Genomic DNA, 16694 nt, shown 5'->3' with positions numbered 1-16694 from the left:
GTGATAGTTGTGTGTGATTCATGGGCAGGCAGCATCCTAACACCAGGAAGTATAGTCTTGAACAAAGCTGAATATGTCAAGGCTGGAAGAGTCTATACCATTCCAGGCTATTTTCTATTTCATTTACAAACACAATGCAAAAACTGAAGATAGGTGTAAAAACAATGCAAAATAAACATTTAAGGGAGATATCTTTTCATCCAGCTGGAAAGACTTGTTGAAATGGAAATGTCTTCAGTTGTTTATGGAGAGCCAGCGTGGTATAGTGGTTAAGGTGTTGGACTACGACCTGGGAGACTAGGGTTCGAATCCCCACACAGCCATGAAGCTCACTGGGTGACCTTGGGCCAGTCACTGTCTCTCTGCCTCAGAGGGAGGCAATGGGAAACCCCCTCTGAATACCACTTACCATGAAATCCCTATTCGTAGGTCGCCATAAGTCAGGATTGACTTGAAGGCAGCCCATTTCCATTTTTTCCAGAATCTAGGTAAAATTGCTGGGGAGGGTGAACAGATGGGACATAGGGGGTGGGGTCATAAGCCATTATCTCTAGTACCTGGAAATGTGGTAGAGATGCTAGAATCCATTTGGATGGCATAATATCATGATCCATTTTGTGTGGGTTTTGACGTTTCCTGAAATGTGTTATTATAATTTTGCATCTTGCCTTACGGCTGACACGGAAGGTGTCTGCTTGTTCCCCTTAACCTTTCCATTATTGTTTTAACTTATGACTCTTTGCAACATCACCAAACAAAGTATTTGCTGTTTAAAAACACCAGGAAGTAAAAACCATTGTATGATGTACCACTATTTGTGTTTGCTGTAATAATAAAAGTTTCAAAAGCATGGAAATACGAAGCTGCAGGGAGCAGCACTGTTGAAACCCAATGTAAAGTGGCAGGGAGTTGTCCTAGGAACAGATTCCCTCTGGTTCAGACCAGGGATTTTTTAAAGGAAAATTTAGAACTGCCCAGTGGTATGTGATTATAATTCACACGCAAAGAACTTGTGCATTTTCCTTGAATGTGCATATATGCTTTCCTGCTCAGAGTCACATTCCATATTTAGAAGGCTACACAGAGTGGGAGAAAATCCTCGGAACTGGGAACGTGTGGGACTTGACTTGCAAGGAGAGCTTGTTTCTATCTAGAGTAAAGAGAGATCTTGGGAGAGTTGAGATCTCATACTTCCTAAGTGTCTCTTTGAGGTCAGTATGTGGCTGACACGTAGATCTTCTCCTGTCACAGCTTCGCAAATTCAGTAATTTTGTGCTTTGATGATACTTTCAGACACAAATGTTTCATGTAGCTTTGTCCCAATAAGGTTCCTGTTAAGAATGTTATATTGGATGTTTCTGGCATCACTGCCCTTACCACACGTTGACAACTTCACATGACTTATCAGGAAAAAGCTCTCTGTGTTCTAGAATAGAGGTTCCCAACGTGGGGGCTGGGAACTAATCCAGAGGGAGTTGTAAATAATGATTATTTTTAAAAAAGTGTTTACTCTGTAGATGGTGTCTGCTCCCACTGACGCTGGGGATGGCACCCCTGCTTGCTCAGAACTAGAGGGGAGGACTTTTGTTGAAGCGCCAGAGCATCTCTCAGATGCGCCGAGGACAGGCGGTTGCCTATAAAACATGTGGCAGACGCTGAAGGAGGCTGAGAGTGGAGCTACCAGGAAAAAGAGGGGGTCACTACCACTGACTCCCATCTCCTCCCCACTGCCACTGCTGATGACCCCCCCCCTTGCTCAGAAGAGAGGGGAGCACTTTTGCAGAAAGAAGCGAGGCTGCTTGCTTCCTTCCTTCCTTGCTGGCAGCCAGCCTATCTGCCTTTCTTCACTCCTGCTTTGCTGCCACCTCCTTTAAAAAATTATTCTTATTAGCGTTGTTGCCCAGATCTTGCCTCTAGCCAGCCTGACAAAGCTCGTGACACACTCGCTCCCCATCTGCCAGCATCCCACTCTTCCTACTACACTTCCCCATCTCTATCTCTAAGATGCTGTGGCATTTGAGGGCGTCCCCCCTCCCATGTGCCTGAATGCATGCATGCCCTAGGGCACCCAAGCCACAGCATTAGTTCTGATGATCATCCCAAGGCCTAACAGCACTAGTCGCCCCTCCTCAATCTATCCACCCTATTGTCTTCACGATCTAGCATCTCTACCACCACCACTATGCTGCTTTTTGATTTTTTTTTTTTAAAAAAAGCTCAGCAGGGTAGCTCAGGCTGGGGTCCAGGCATTGCAGCTGAAATTTATTTATTATTGCATTAACATTCCTCTTTTCCTCCAAGGAGCTCAAGGTGGTGCACATGGCTCTCCCCTTTTCCATTTCATCCTTACACCAACCCTGTGAGACATGTCAGGCTAAAAGACTGTGACTGGTCTAAGGTCACCCAGTGGGCTTCATGGCTGAGTGAGGATTTGAATCTGGGTTCAAGTCCAACGCTGTATCCAACTGGTGTTGGAAAACAGGACTGTACATTTTCAGACTCTCTCCCTCTCTTCCCCCCCCTCTCTCTCTGTGATACCAATTTGATTGGACTCTTGCATTAAGAAAAAAAGCAACATCTCTCTGCAAATAGATGATTAACACATCAGGGAGGTTCTTATGCAGCTCATGATCCTGTGTGTGTTTTGGGAGCTCCTGGGTTGTGTGTGTATGTTTAAGCCAATGCTAGTTCATGTCATCAGTACTGAGTAGATGGTACCAACTGGCCTGAGTTGGTGTAAGGCAGATTCCTTTGTAAAAGTAGAAAGAGACTCAAGGGCCACAAAATTTATTTATGTATTATATAAAAGCTTTAAATAAAACACTATTGTAAAACCTCAAAGCAGTTTACAGAATGAATTAAAACAATATAATTATTGGCAAAAATATTTAGAGACAGGTATTTAAAAAATTCAAAATAATAAAACCAACAATGAGTTAAAAACAGATAAAAAACACAATAGCTTCTACATGCCTGGGTAGGCTTTCCTAAGCAAACATGCTTTTAGCAGGTGCTGAAAAGAGTTCAATGAAGGTGTCTGCCTAATGTCAATAGGCAAGGAGTTCCAAAGTGTAGGTGTTGCCACACTAAAGGACTGATTTCTTACAAGAGCAGAACAAGTACTATGTGGCACCCGTAACATGGAAAGCACACTTTATACTTGGTCTGGTAGCAAATCAGCAACCACTGCAGATTTCAGAGCAAAGGTATTATGTGCTGATAGGATCATGTCAGCAATCGTGCCACAGCTTTCTGCACTAACTTCAGCCTCTGGGTCAGGTTGTGCTGCATGGGGATGTTGTGACCCTGACTGGCTGCCAGGATTTTTTTAGTTTTGGTTTTTGGTTAGGAATCCTGACTGGTTGTGGGATGATGAGTTTTCTGACTTACTCATAGGAATTTTGCTGTGGTTGGTATGGTAGTGCGTTTAGGAATCATTACTGTCTTTTGTTTTTCTTTTTCTATTTGCATTTTATTTACCTTTAACTTTACTCCGTTACATCCATAGAAGCAACAACAGTGGTTCCATGTGCTCAGCTCAACCCCCTGAAAATGCACCTTGTTGGTTGTATGGCTGTTTGTTTCTTGCCCAATAGTGGTAAAAAAGAATTCACATACTGGGAAGTGTGGCTGCAATTGTTGTTTTTCCCAAGCTGCTGCCTGTGAAGGTAGACCAAACCATGTGTGTTTTCTCTGTGTCAGTTATTACTCACTGGAATTGGGTTGGCTGTCAAAGTGATTTTATAGCAGCCCACAGGGTAGGCAGAAAAGAATAGAGAATCTTCTTACTCTTACTCATTTCTCAGATCTCTTTCTGAAATGAAGGGTCAAATCTGTAAAGAAGTTTGGTGCAGCCATGTTAAAAGGTAGGGGCAGGGCATTCCACACAGGGGGTTGGCAACCCTGCTTGGATATGGATATCTTTGCAGAGGATCCCTAGTCAAGCTTTACCAACAGCACAATCCAAACCTTATCTACTCAGAAATAAGTCCTATTGAGTTCTATGGGGTTTAGTCCCTTAGTAAGTGTGTTTAGAATTGCAGCCTTCAGGGGCATCCACCTCTACTCCTGAGGGCTCCCATCTAACATCTCCCCAACATCAGGCTCCTTTCTTTCTACAATGGCCTTCTGGGGCCTGGCCTGAGGGCACTTAAACCCTTCTTGCCAGAAGGAAGTATTTATTTATTTATTGCATTTGTATACCGCCCCATAGCCGAAGTAGGCTAGATTTAATGTTCCCTACCCAGGATCCATCTATTAGCTAAGATTTCTATCTTAATTTCCAATCAGAGAAATGTTTTTGTTTGAATTGTATGCTCCAAGCAGCTGTGGTTGATGCTTAACGTATCATGCTTAATGACTTTGCTTGGGCCTGCCCCCATCATATCTCTCGGGCCTGCCTCCTAGACATCACTCGGGCCCACTCCTGAAATCTCAGGGTTTAGGATGTTTCTGACCTGGGAGTATCATTTGAACTCTCATGGCACACGCTTTTGTGTTTGCTGTAGCAACTTTGCAGAACAAAGAGTGCTGAATCCTTGTACCAAACTTTGTAGCCAAAGTTATATCTTCTGTATGCTGTTAGATCACATCTCCCATCAGTCCCAGCAAGCACGGCCAATTGTCAGAGATGATGGGAGTTGTACTCCAACATCTGGAGGGGACAATGTTGGCTACCCTTGCCTTGTACTGTTAAAAAAGCAAAAGGAAATATCACTAAAAATAATCTTAAATGCAAAATATCCTTTTCAAATCTTATGTGTTTGGGCCCCAAGGCCCGTCCTCAGAGGACTACAAAATTATACAAAACCATTTAAAAATAATTTTTAAAAATCCTTCTTAGTAAGCACGGTTAGGTTTACAGCCTGAATTCCATAAATTTGAGGAAGTGGACATAATTGCCAGAAGGCTCTTTCCTGATTAGTTGAACTAAAGCTTGAATTGTGCAAAGCCTCCTTCCAAGGAAGAGAGGAAAATGAGGCATTGGAACGGAAGCCCAGCCTGGCTTTTAAACTAGCAACCTGAAAGATAGCAGGTCAGGATCCAGCTTCTGAGCCCAACTCTTGACAGAGGAAGGAACTGCAGGGTGACGAACCACACACTATCAAAGAAGTTTCTTCAGACTGTTAAGCTGGAGGAGCTGGGGTGTACTCTCTGATGGTTTTAAAGACTTTTGGGTAGGGATAAGATCCGTGCGCCAGTGCTGGTTCCGGTTCGAAAGCATTCTCTTGATCTAACAGGCCAATGTTGATTCGAGTTTGTTTTTTGTCAGCTAGCTGTTGCTTCTACTGATCCATTTCTTTCTCTTGCAAAATAATTGATGTTAATATCAATATTTTTAAAGGAAATAAGAATTTTAAAGGAAATATCAATCAATGAAAAGGGATATCAATAAAATTATTAATATCAATTTTTAGAGGCACATTTTTTTTTAAAAAAAATCTGTTTTTGAAAGTAGCTGTGGAAAATTGCTACATAAAAATCCAATCCACAACAATAGAGAATAAACGAATTAATGGAATATTTGGTACCAAAACCGAATTGGGCAGAATTGTAGCACATCCCTACCTCTGAGTTAGGGTTGTTTGCTAGTCTGAATGAGTAATCTCTTGCTCTTACCCCTCCTTTACTGGCTGTGGACTGTTTTTTGCCTTGTTCCTTCAGTGCCTTTTCTGTCTTCCCCTAAACCCAAAAGCAATTTGGTTTGGCACAGGAGGACTTTTTTGGAGGGGGGGGTATGGGGGTATGATATTTATCTAGATATGTGTTGCAGAATGTAAAAAGGTTTTTTTTTTGCTTGTTTTATTATACAGCCCTTAGAAGACTGCTTGAATTCAAGTTGGAGGCAGACCAGTGTGAAAGAAGATTACATCAGCAGACAATAACATCACTCATCCTCTGTCCCAGGCTCAACTTACTGAAACCAAAATGACCAGTATAGATCCTTATCAGCAAATTATGGTAAATTGGTTTCCATTGCCTTGGAAAAAGTGCAACAAGTTGTTGCTGTTTTGCAACAGATTATTTTAATGAGGCTTGCCAAGTTAGCAACTGTGTATGTAAACATTTTGCAATGTGAATTTTGGGTGAACTATGAACAATCTGAAAAAAAATGATGAAAATGTATTTTAAGGATATTGAGAAAGGGGAAAAAATACCTCAGCTGGCCACCGTTTGCATATTTCTGAAGATAAGGTATAGAAAGAACTCTGTAAAAAGAAAGCTGATAAGTCAAGAAAGACAAATTCTGTACTAGAGTGTAACTAGGTAACCAAAACTTTAATTGCAAATTAAAATGATTAGTTGGTGAGCTGACAGTAAGCAAAGACTTCAGGGTACTGGAAGAGCATCTTGCTGTTATGTTTCAGGAATACGCTTTCTCAGATTTTCTGCGAATGAGACTTGTGAGTCTTGTATTGAAAACTAGCAAATGACCTTCCTTCAGGCAATAAAACCTAAGACAGATGAAGTTGATGGGGCTCAGTTGCAATAAATGGGTGCAGTTCAGATTTAGAGAAGTAAAATCTCTGGAAATTTTGAAACCATGGAAGAATAGCCTGTGGCAGAAGTGTAAATTCTGGGGAAAACTGAAATATATGCTGAACTTACTTACTGGATCATTTGTAACTTAAAATATAAAATTGTACTAGTTGCCATATTTATGAAATTTAAAGTATAAATGGCTTAGTTTTGTGCAAGCAAAATTGCAAATATACCCAGCACTTGAGAAAAAAATTAATGTTAAAAACAATAAATAAATACATTTTGTGATAAACAAAGAAAGTGCATTACTGCAGACACTTTCACCTGGGAAGGACATGAAATGTGGAAATGCTTCCACATGTTAGAAGATCGGTGTACCATTTTGCTGAGGTGGGAAAAACCTAATTAATAATATTATACATGCACATCTGACATAGACCTTGAAGAGTTTATACAGAATATTGGTGGTGAATCCTCTATCTCAGACCTGTTTACAGAGTGATTTGTTCAGAATGTATCAGAGCGACAGAAATTAAATTATGAATTACACAAAACATAATAGTATGAAGCTAATTAAATCATGAATTACATAAAACGTGATAGTATGAAACTATATGGGCTGAACTTTGCAAAACACTGCTTTATATTGCACTCAAAATAAACAGAAAATCTGACCTTTCAGTGATTTCATAGGAGCTTCTTTCAAGCTCCCCCAAAATTTCTGGAAAAATTGGAAAAAAACTTGGGTGGGTGGGAATGGAAACACCCCTTTTTCTTATAAATGTCTGTGTTTTTATTCTGGGCCTTTACAGCTCTATATGGCTGAGACATAATTTTTCAGTCAGAGATCAGGAAACTGCACTTCAGCTTGTGAGGAATGCCCACTGAGTAATCAGTTGGTTAAAAAAAAATCTTTAAAGAAATAAGTTGGTAGCCCTTTGTGGAATACCTATGGATCTCCCTTTGTCCTTTATTCAGTGGGATGGAAGAGGGAACTCAGCAAATTAATTATTGTTTATGCATTACTAATTTTGAGTTAAGGCTTTTAACGAAATTGTTTGGTTGACTTTTGTCTGCTTGGATTATGGGCAAATACTTTTTTACACCCTCTGATGCAGATGTACTTTTACTGAAATTACCATGTGGGATCTTACTCCCACCAGATCTATAGGAAGATATTTCATGGAGTCACAGAATAGTAGAATTGGAAGGGTCCTATAAAGCCATCGAGTCCAACCCCCTGTTAAATGCAGGAATCCAAGATAAATTATGTTATATTATGTTGTGTTAAATTTATTTATACCCTGCCTTTTGGCCAAAGGCCCTCAAGGGAGCTTACAAGGAAAAATAAACACAGATATAAAAATACATCAATAAAAATACATCAATAAAAATACATCAATAAAAACAATACAGTTTACAGAGATTAAAGTAAATAACAAATAACATAAATTTAAGGGAAAAAATGTCCAGGAAAGGCTCTCCGTCTCGCCTGAGCCCTCAGCCATTCCAAGGGGTGGCACACCAGTCCGAGACGGCAACGGCTTGCAGCTCAGGCCAGGAATAGTGTGGCTTGGCTCTGGGGGGCCTCTGTCTGCACTCTGGCTGGTGATGGCGTACTGTATCCGCTGACCGGCAGCTGGTGTTGCATCCCTGGAAGAGCTGCTGCTGCTGCTGCTGCTGCCTTCGCCACCACCGGCCTTGCCTGCATGCCTGAGACCGAGCCAAGGCCGCTGCAGGGCCGGAGAGAGGAGGGGGTGTGTTTCGCGGGGAACGGTGTCGGCGGGCCTGCTGGTGCCGGCAGCACTGCTGGTGGCGCTGGCAGCGGGGCTCTTGCTGCCGCTGGGGGTGCTGTTGCTGGGGCCCCGACTCCCGCTGTGGGGCTCCAGGGCCCCCCTGGCTGCGAGTTCTTCCTCTGACAAGTGGCTTTCCAGCTGTCTCTTGAATGTCTCCCAGTCTGGAGTGCCCACCACCTTGTTAGGTAATTGGTTCTATTGTCATACCGCTCTAATTTCCTGATGTTCAGCCGAAATCTGGCTTCCTGTAACTTGAGCCCATTATTCTGTGTCCTGAACTGTGGGATGTTCGAGAAGAGATCCTCGCCCTCTGTTTGACAACCTTTCACATACTTGAAGTGTGCTATCATATCTCCCCTCAGTCTTCTCTTCTCAAGGCTAAACATGCCCAGTTCTTTCAGTCTGTCCTCACAGGGCTTTGTTTCCAGGACCCTGATCATCCTTGTTGCCCTCCTTTGAACCTGTTCCAGTTTGTCTGCATCCTTCTTAAAGCGCAGTGTCCAGAACTGGGTGCAGTATTCAAGATGAGGCCTAATCAGTGCCAAATAGAGGGAAACTAGTACTTCATGTGATTTGGAAATTATACTTCTGTTAATGCAGCCTAAAGTAGCATTTGTTAGCTCATATTCAGCTTGTGATTAACCACAATTCCAAGATCCTTCTCGCATGTAGCATTGCTGAGCCAAGTATCCTCCATTTTCTAACTGTGCATTTGTTTCTTTTTCCTAGATGTAGAACTTTGCACTTATCCCTGTTAAATTTCACTTTGTTGTTTTCAGCCCAATGCTTCAGCTTATCAAAATCACTTTAAATTTTGTTCCTGTCTTCCAGGGTATTAGCTGTCCTTCCCAATTTTGTATTATCTGCAAGTTTGATAAGCATTCCCTACACCTTCTCATCGAAGTCATTAATAAAAACGTTGAGGAGCACTGGGCCCAGGACTGAGCCCTGCAGTATGCCACTCATTAGCTCCTACTACTTTGAGAAAGAACCATTGATAAGCACTCTTTGAGTCGGATTCTGGAGCCAACTGTGGATCCACCTGATAGTTGTTCTATCCAGCCCACATTTAGCTAGCTTGCTAATCAGAATATCATGGGACACTTTGTCAAAAGCTTTGCTGAAGTCGTGATATATTATGTCCATAGCATTATCACAGTCTACCAGGGAGGCTGCCTGATCAAAAAATGATATAAGATTAGTCTGGGGGGTTTGTTCTTGACAAATTGATGTTGGTTTCTAGTAATCATTGCATTGTTTTCAAGGTGCTTACAGAATCACCACTTTATAATTTGCCCCAGAATTTTCCCAGGGATTGATGTCAGGCTGACTGGTCTGTAGTTCCCCAGTTCCTCCTTTTTGCTCTTTTGATGATAGGGACATTAGCCCTCCTTCATTCATCCAGCACTTCAGTCATCCTCCATGATTTTGCAAAGATAATAGATAGTGGTTCCAAGAGTTCTTCAACCAGTTTCTTCATTACTCTAGGATGCAGTTCATCGGGCCCTGCAGATTTGAACTTATTCAAAGTGATTAGTTATTCCTTGACCATTTGTTTATCAATCTCAAGCTGCAATCCTGCCCCTTCAACTTGTCCTTCACGTTTGCCAGGAGCGTCATAGACTGATAAGACTGAGTCAAAGTAGGAATTGAGCATTTCATTCCTTTCTTTGTCATCTGTTATCGTTTTGCCATCCTCACTGAGTAGCTGAACCCCCATTTATTTCTTCTGTCTTTTACTGTGAATGTACCTGAAGAAAGCTTTTTTGTTGCTTTTAGCATCCCTGGCAAACCTCAGCTTATTTTCAGCTTTAGCCTGTCTGATGCCATTCCTGCAATTCCGTGCTACCTGTCGGTACTCTTCCTTTGTGGCCTGGCCTTGCACTGGGACCTTCCACTTCCTCTATGTGTCCTTTTTTGTTTTCAGGTCATCTCTTAAGCTTTTCATGAAGCCACATCAGCTTCTTCTGCTGTCTTCAGTCTTTTTTCCTTGTTGGAATTGTTTGCCATTGTGCTTTTAGAATTTCCTTTTGCAGAAACTCCCGCCCATCTTGGGCTACTTTTCTCATTAGGGTTGCTTACCATGGGACCTTACTTATCATTGTTCCGAGTTTATTAAAATTGGCTTTCCTGTAGTCCAGGATACACAAGTGGCTACACTGAGCTTTTGCTTTCTTTAAAATCAAGAAATCAAGTATAACATGATCATTTCCCCCCAGAGTTCCCGTAACTACCCCTTCATCCACAAAGGCTGCAATCCATTACATGTATACTTAGAAGTAAGCTCCATTGGGTTCAATGGGACTTAATTCCAGGTAAGTGTGTACTGGATTGCAGCCTGTCATCTCCATTGGTTAGAATCAAGTCAAGGAAAGCTGATTTTCTAGTTCAGTGGTTCCCAAATTATGGTCTGTGGACCACCAGTAGTCCGCAAACATCATTCAGGTAGTCTGCGACATGTCCACATTAAATATTTATATTGATTTTAGTTGCATTTTTATTCTTATATTTTATTTTATTGCGTTGCAGTTTGAATCCAATGGAATGCAAATTGTAATACAGTAAATTACAATATAAGAAATAAAAGAAGCAATCAAAATACAATTTAAAATCAGACAAATCTAGCACAGTTGCTGCAATTGCTACAACAGGTAGAAGAATCATTAAGTGGTCTGACAAGACCATCAGCAATTTTCATGTGGTCCATGAGGAAAAAGTTTGGGAACCCCTGCTCTAGTTCCTTTCCCCACTTTTTGTAGGAGAAAGTTATCAGCGGTAGCTGATCATCAGCTTTCTGTGCCGGGAAATCCCCTAGACCGTTCAGGAACACATCAGGTTCCATCAGTCTCTGAGGGCGGGTCATCATAGTGAATTCAGATTCTCTGGAACTCGCCGGCAGCAGGAAAAGCAGCATGGGTAGCTACCAGTTTATTCATCATAATGCTGAACTAGTGTGCTGCTAAAAATACCCTTCTGTGTTTCCTCGAAATGATCCTTTATCTGCTCTGTGGCTTTGGGTTTCCCTCCTCATACAGTCACATCCTTTTAAGTAAGTCTGCTACACAGTGTCTAAAAGCACGTATTTCTCCACTCAGGAGCTTTACTGACGGCAGTGTAATGTGTGTGATTTGGAGTAAGGAATGGAAGGAGAATATGATCGTATTAGGAGTTTATCCTGTTGCAGGTTATCATGTAGCAATTGTGCATAACTTGTATCATGCCTGTAAGAGGTTGAGATAAGCTGGTACTGCCACCTCCTGGATGATTGTCCCCCTTGGTATGTAATAATATATGAATATTTGAAATATTTACAACCTGATCAAACATGTTTAAATCAGCACTTTCTACTCTACTGCGGTGACTGCATCCATGTAGCAGAAAGGGAAGATACATAATTGATTAAAAAATAACTGAGACATAATATGATAAAAAGTACAACCATGGTGAAGTACAGTTCTGGTCACCTCAGTCAAACTGCACCAAAGGGCAGAAACTTCAGCTACCAGTCCTGTCACACATATAGTATACGCAGTTGGGGAAAGGGGCATAAGGACAACAAGGGAATCTTTTTTTTTAAAGGCTTCAGAAATTTTATCCTGTTCTCTGTATACAAAGGACTTGGTTTACCAATCTATCAGCTCAACTGAGAGATCAGCTCCTTTTGGCTCCTCCCTCCCTCAGTTGTCACCTGTCACCATCCATTCCAATTGGCTGCAGTGAAGAAGAGATGGACTTTAGGGCCACTTAATTGGCTTTGCTGAGAAACCAGCTGTGATTGGCTCCTCCTCTCCCTGAACGGTTTCAATTCAAGCTATTCATTATGAGAACTTTGCAACTTTAAGAACTGGTGCCTGAGTTTGCTTGTTACCTCTTCCCTCCCCATACTCTTTTCCTCTTGTGTTTTGTCTTTTAGATTGTGAGCCTGTGGTCAGGGATGTCTTGTTTGTTGTTATCTAAGCAACACTAGGAACCTTTTTAGTTATCTTTTAAAAAATGTATAAATAAATGTAACCATTCTATTACACAAACGTTTTAGAAGGGTGGGTGGGTTTTCCTCACCCTTTCTAGGCATGCAGAAGTGTAGGATCCAAATTCACCTAGGTCAAGGTAAAGAACCAAGGGGTGTATGGATAAGTGAATTCAGGCTGGAAGAATATGATCTTGTGGCAACTCAAACACACCCCTTTCCTCTCACTCAGCAACTGCTGTCTGGAAAGACTAGGGAAAAGTTATTTTCAGTTTCAGAGTAATGTTGAGGTCTCTTCGTTTATCCTTTGGGAGTGTAATTTTGCACAGTAACTGGAAGGAAACTGACAGTTAACATGCTGCAGAACCTGTACTTATCTAAATCTTGCTTGCAACTCCTTTGGCATGTATGATGAATTTACAGAAGCATATGCTACGCTTCTAGAACAGTAACCACCTTTTGTGCTCATTGTAATGGCTAAAGAGTAGTAAATGGATGCAATTTCCTCTGTCTTTCCATATGTGCTTACGGGTTGGGTCTGGGGCCATGCAAAGTGCCAGATTCACGGTAACTTCTGAAGCCCTGCCAGCTTCTTCTGGCCAGGGTGGAAGAAGGGGACAATTTCTTTCTTTTCTTTTTTCTTTTGCTGTGCCAGAAGTGTGGGTCAGTGGGGGATCTCTGGATCCAGTGACTGAAAAACTTCTGGTCTCTTGCCTCCAAATGGCTTGGGACTTCTGCCGTGGTGGAGTTCTCCCAGGAGCCCTAGTGGAGAGGCAACTATGTGTCATCCTAGCCCCCTCCGCCAAGCATTAACGTGTTTGTGCGTGCATGCGTGTGAGAGAGTGGGGATCGGGTTAGGATTGCACTCTAACGGTAGCTTTTTAAAAAATGTTCATGAGTCCCTAATAAGATAAGCTGGAGCAGTATGTACTGGAGGTTGGGACCAAAGGGCAGTTTAGGAATTCTGCTTGTGTACTGCCCACCCTGCTGCACAGCAGACTCCCTGACTAAGGTGCTCGAGGTGGTCTCGGCTGTGCGGTTGTTTACCCCAAATTTATTAGTTTTGGGGGATTTCAACGTGCATGCTGAGGCCGCTCTCACTGGAGCCCCTCGGGATTTCATTGAAACCATGACTTTGTGGGAACTGCACCTAAGTAATATAGGTCCCACCCACGTAGCCGGCCATACTATTGACCTTGTGTTTGTCTCGGGAGAGAAGGGAAGTGATCTGAAAATGGGGACTGTCTTCTCTAGCCCTGTGTCATGGTCAGATCACTACCTGGTGAATATGGATCTCTCACTGCCGCATACCCTCCACAGGGGACAAGGACCTATTAGGATGGTCCGCCCCAGACGCCTGATGGAGTCCAAAGGTTTCCTGAATGCGCTGGGTGACTTGGAGCTGACTGAAGGACACCCGGTCGAAACCCTGGTGATGGAGTGGAACAAGGAGATCACTAGGGCAATAGACCGGGTGGCACCAAAACGTCCTCTCCCCCTGAATAGAACTCAGACTGCACCCTGGTATACACCACGGTTACGCGGTCTGAGACAGGAAGTGAGACGACTAGAACGCCGATGGCGGAAGTCGTGCGCTGAAGGCGATCGGACACTGGTTAGAGCGGCAATAGCGTCCTAACAGCGGGCAACAAAGGCAGCAAGGAGGCAATTTTTTGCTGCCTCTATTGCGTCGGCAGAGTGTTGTCCCAGGAGGTTGTTCCAAGTGGTCCGAAGCCTGGTCGGTCCAGCTGCGCAGGAACCTATGGAACACTCAAAAGCCTCCTGTGACACATTTGTAAAACACTTTGCCGATAAAATCGAGCGCCTAAAGGGCAAGATTCCGTGCGTCGTGGTTACAAGTAGTGGTCCAGAGGCGGCCAGTTGCAGTCCAGTCTGCTGGGATCGGTTTCAGCCTCTTCTCTCTGATGAAGTGGACAAGGTGCTCTCTACTGTGAAACCAACCACTTGCTTGCTTGATCCTTGCCCTTCATGGCTCGTTATGAGCTGTAAAGAGAGACTGGGCAAAGGGATCAAGGCAATGGTAAATGCATCCTTGGAGGAGGGTGCAATGCCATTAGCCCTCAAGGAGGCAGTGATAAGCCCTATTTTGAAAAAGCCCTCCTTGGATCCCCAAGATATAAACAACTTCCGCCCAGTCTCCAATTTACCATTCTTGGGCAAGGTGATTGAGTGTGTGGTGGCTAAACAGTTACAGACACACTTGGAGGAAGCAGATTATTTAGATCCTTTCCAATCGGGCTTCAGGACTGGACATGGAACTGAAACAGCCTTGGTTGCTCTGGTGGATGATATGAGGAGGGCGTTGGATAGGGGAGAACATACTTTCCTCGTCCTCCTGGATCTCTCAGCGGCTTTCGATACCGTCGACCACGGTATCCTGTTAAATCGCTTGGAGGGATTGGTAATAGGAGGCACTGTTTTACGGTGGTTCCGTTCCTATCTCTCCAACAGATATCAACGGGTAGCGTTGGGGGATGAGGTTTCAGACCCTTGGCCCCTTAATTGTTGTGTTTCACAGGGTTCTATCCTTGCCCCCATGCTATTCAACATTTATATGAAACCGCTGGGAGCCATCATCAGGAGTTTTGGGCTGCAGTGTCACCAATATGCGGATGACACGCAGCTCTATCTCTCATTTAAATCCTCACCAGAGTTGGCTGTGGAAACCTTGTCCAATTGCCTGGAGTCCATAAGTGGATGGATGGGAGAGAACAGGCTGAAGCTGAACCCCGACAAGACCGAGGTGTTACTGGTGGGAGATAAGAGAAGGTTGGGAAATTTAGACTTGGTGCTTAATGGGGTGAGATTGCCCCTAAAGGACCAGGTCTGCAGCCTGGGGGTCATTTTGGACTCCCAGCTGTCCATGGAGGCCCAGGTCTCTGCAGTAAGCCGGGCAGCCTGGTACCAACTTCATCTGGTACAGAGGCTGCGACCCTACCTTCCTATACATCTGCTCCCACGAGTGATACATGCCCTGGTCTCCTCTCGATTAGACTACTGTAATGCGCTCTACGTGGGGTTACCCTTGAAGACGGTCCGGAAACTGCAGCTGGTACAGAATGTGGCGGCACGCTTAATAAAGCAGAGCCGTCACCGGGACCATATCACCCCAGTGTTGATGGAGTTACACTGGTTGCCAGTTGTATACTGGGCCCAATTCAAGGTGTTGGTATTAACCTTTAAAACCCTATACGGTTTTGGCCCAGCTTATTTGAAGGAACGCCTCCAGTATCACCAAATATGCCGCCAAACAAGATCAGCCTCACAAGACCTTCTCTCGGTCCCACCGGTAAAAACAGCTAGGCTGGTGCGGACCAGAGAGAGGGCTTTTTCGATCGTGGCCCCCACCCTCTGGAACTTGCTTCCTTTTGACCTCCGACATGCCTCCTCCCTGATGGCTTTTCGCCGAGCCTTAAAGACCTGGCTATTCAGGCAGGCCTATGGGATCTCTGGGGTGGGTTAGGCTATTATGCTGTATTATTGAAGGATGGTTTAGATGAACTGATGTTAATATTTTGATTGTTGTATGCATATGTTTTATATTGTATTTTATATTGTGTAAGTCGCCCAGAGTGTCCGTTAAGTCGGACAGATGGGCAACTAACAAATAAAATTTTATTATTATTATAATAGGGATAAATATTTATAGCAGACCAAAAGAATAAGCTGAAAATAAGCAGTCTGAGGAAAAGGAAGCCCCTGCCAGGTGGAGAGGTGATATGATTAAAATGAGAAGCAGAATTGTCATGGAAGGCTTGGGGGATACAGAAGGATTGGAAGCTTGGTTATACTGAGTCAGACAGTTGGTCCATCTATTTTTGACCCTGTCTGGCAGCGGCAGCAGTTTTTCTCAGCCCTGTCTGGAAACACCGATTGAATTTGGGAGCTTCTGCATTCAATGCATGTGCTCATCCACGGTGCTACAGCCCTTCCTCTTACCAGTGCGCACCGGTTGGGAAGCTAGACAAGAACGTTGAACCTGGAAGTCTTCCAGATAACTCATTTGCATTGGGTGATGATGTGGCGTTGCTGCCCCTCTTACAAGATAGCTCAGGCAAAGTCTGAGTAGCTTTTGATACTGTTGACTGTGGTGTCCTTCTGGAACGTCTCCTGGAGGTGGGGGTTGGGGGCACTGTGCTTCAGTGGTTTCGCTCATACCGCCAACACTGATTCCAAAAAGTAGTTATGGGAGGCTACTGTTCAGCACCATGGGAGATATTCTGTGGTGCTCTGCAGGGGTTCACCTTGTCCCCCATGCTATTTGACATCGGTATGAAGCCACTGGGAGCTGTCATCAGGTGATTTGGAGTGAGGTGCCATCAATATGCAGATGACACCAAGCTCTACCTCTCTATTCCATCTGAATCAGAGGCTGTTGAGGTGTTGAACCAATGCTTGGAGGCAGTGATAGACTGGATGTGGGCCAA

The 16694-nt window shown here is 43.6% G+C and overlaps 1 protein-coding gene across 4 annotated transcripts in view; it reads left to right on the top strand.

Moving 5' to 3' along the window:
• The window catches only part of PLA2G4A (phospholipase A2 group IVA), a 177558-nt gene that overhangs the window by 55892 nt on the left and 104972 nt on the right, over positions 1–16694 (top strand). For all 4 annotated transcript variants that reach the window (XM_061634012.1, XM_061634009.1, XM_061634010.1 and 1 more), the window contains one exon: positions 5814–5961. In XM_061634012.1, the coding sequence (XP_061489996.1) occupies positions 5929–5961 (33 nt within the window). In that variant the 5' untranslated portion in view covers positions 5814–5928. The remainder of the gene's footprint in view (positions 1–5813; positions 5962–16694) is intronic.

This window comes from Rhineura floridana, chromosome 6 (genome assembly GCF_030035675.1).
Source record: "Rhineura floridana isolate rRhiFlo1 chromosome 6, rRhiFlo1.hap2, whole genome shotgun sequence".
Lineage (NCBI taxonomy): Eukaryota > Metazoa > Chordata > Lepidosauria > Squamata > Rhineuridae > Rhineura > Rhineura floridana.
The sequence above is the reverse complement of the archived record's forward strand: the minus strand, read 5'-3'. Positions and strand labels throughout refer to the sequence as shown.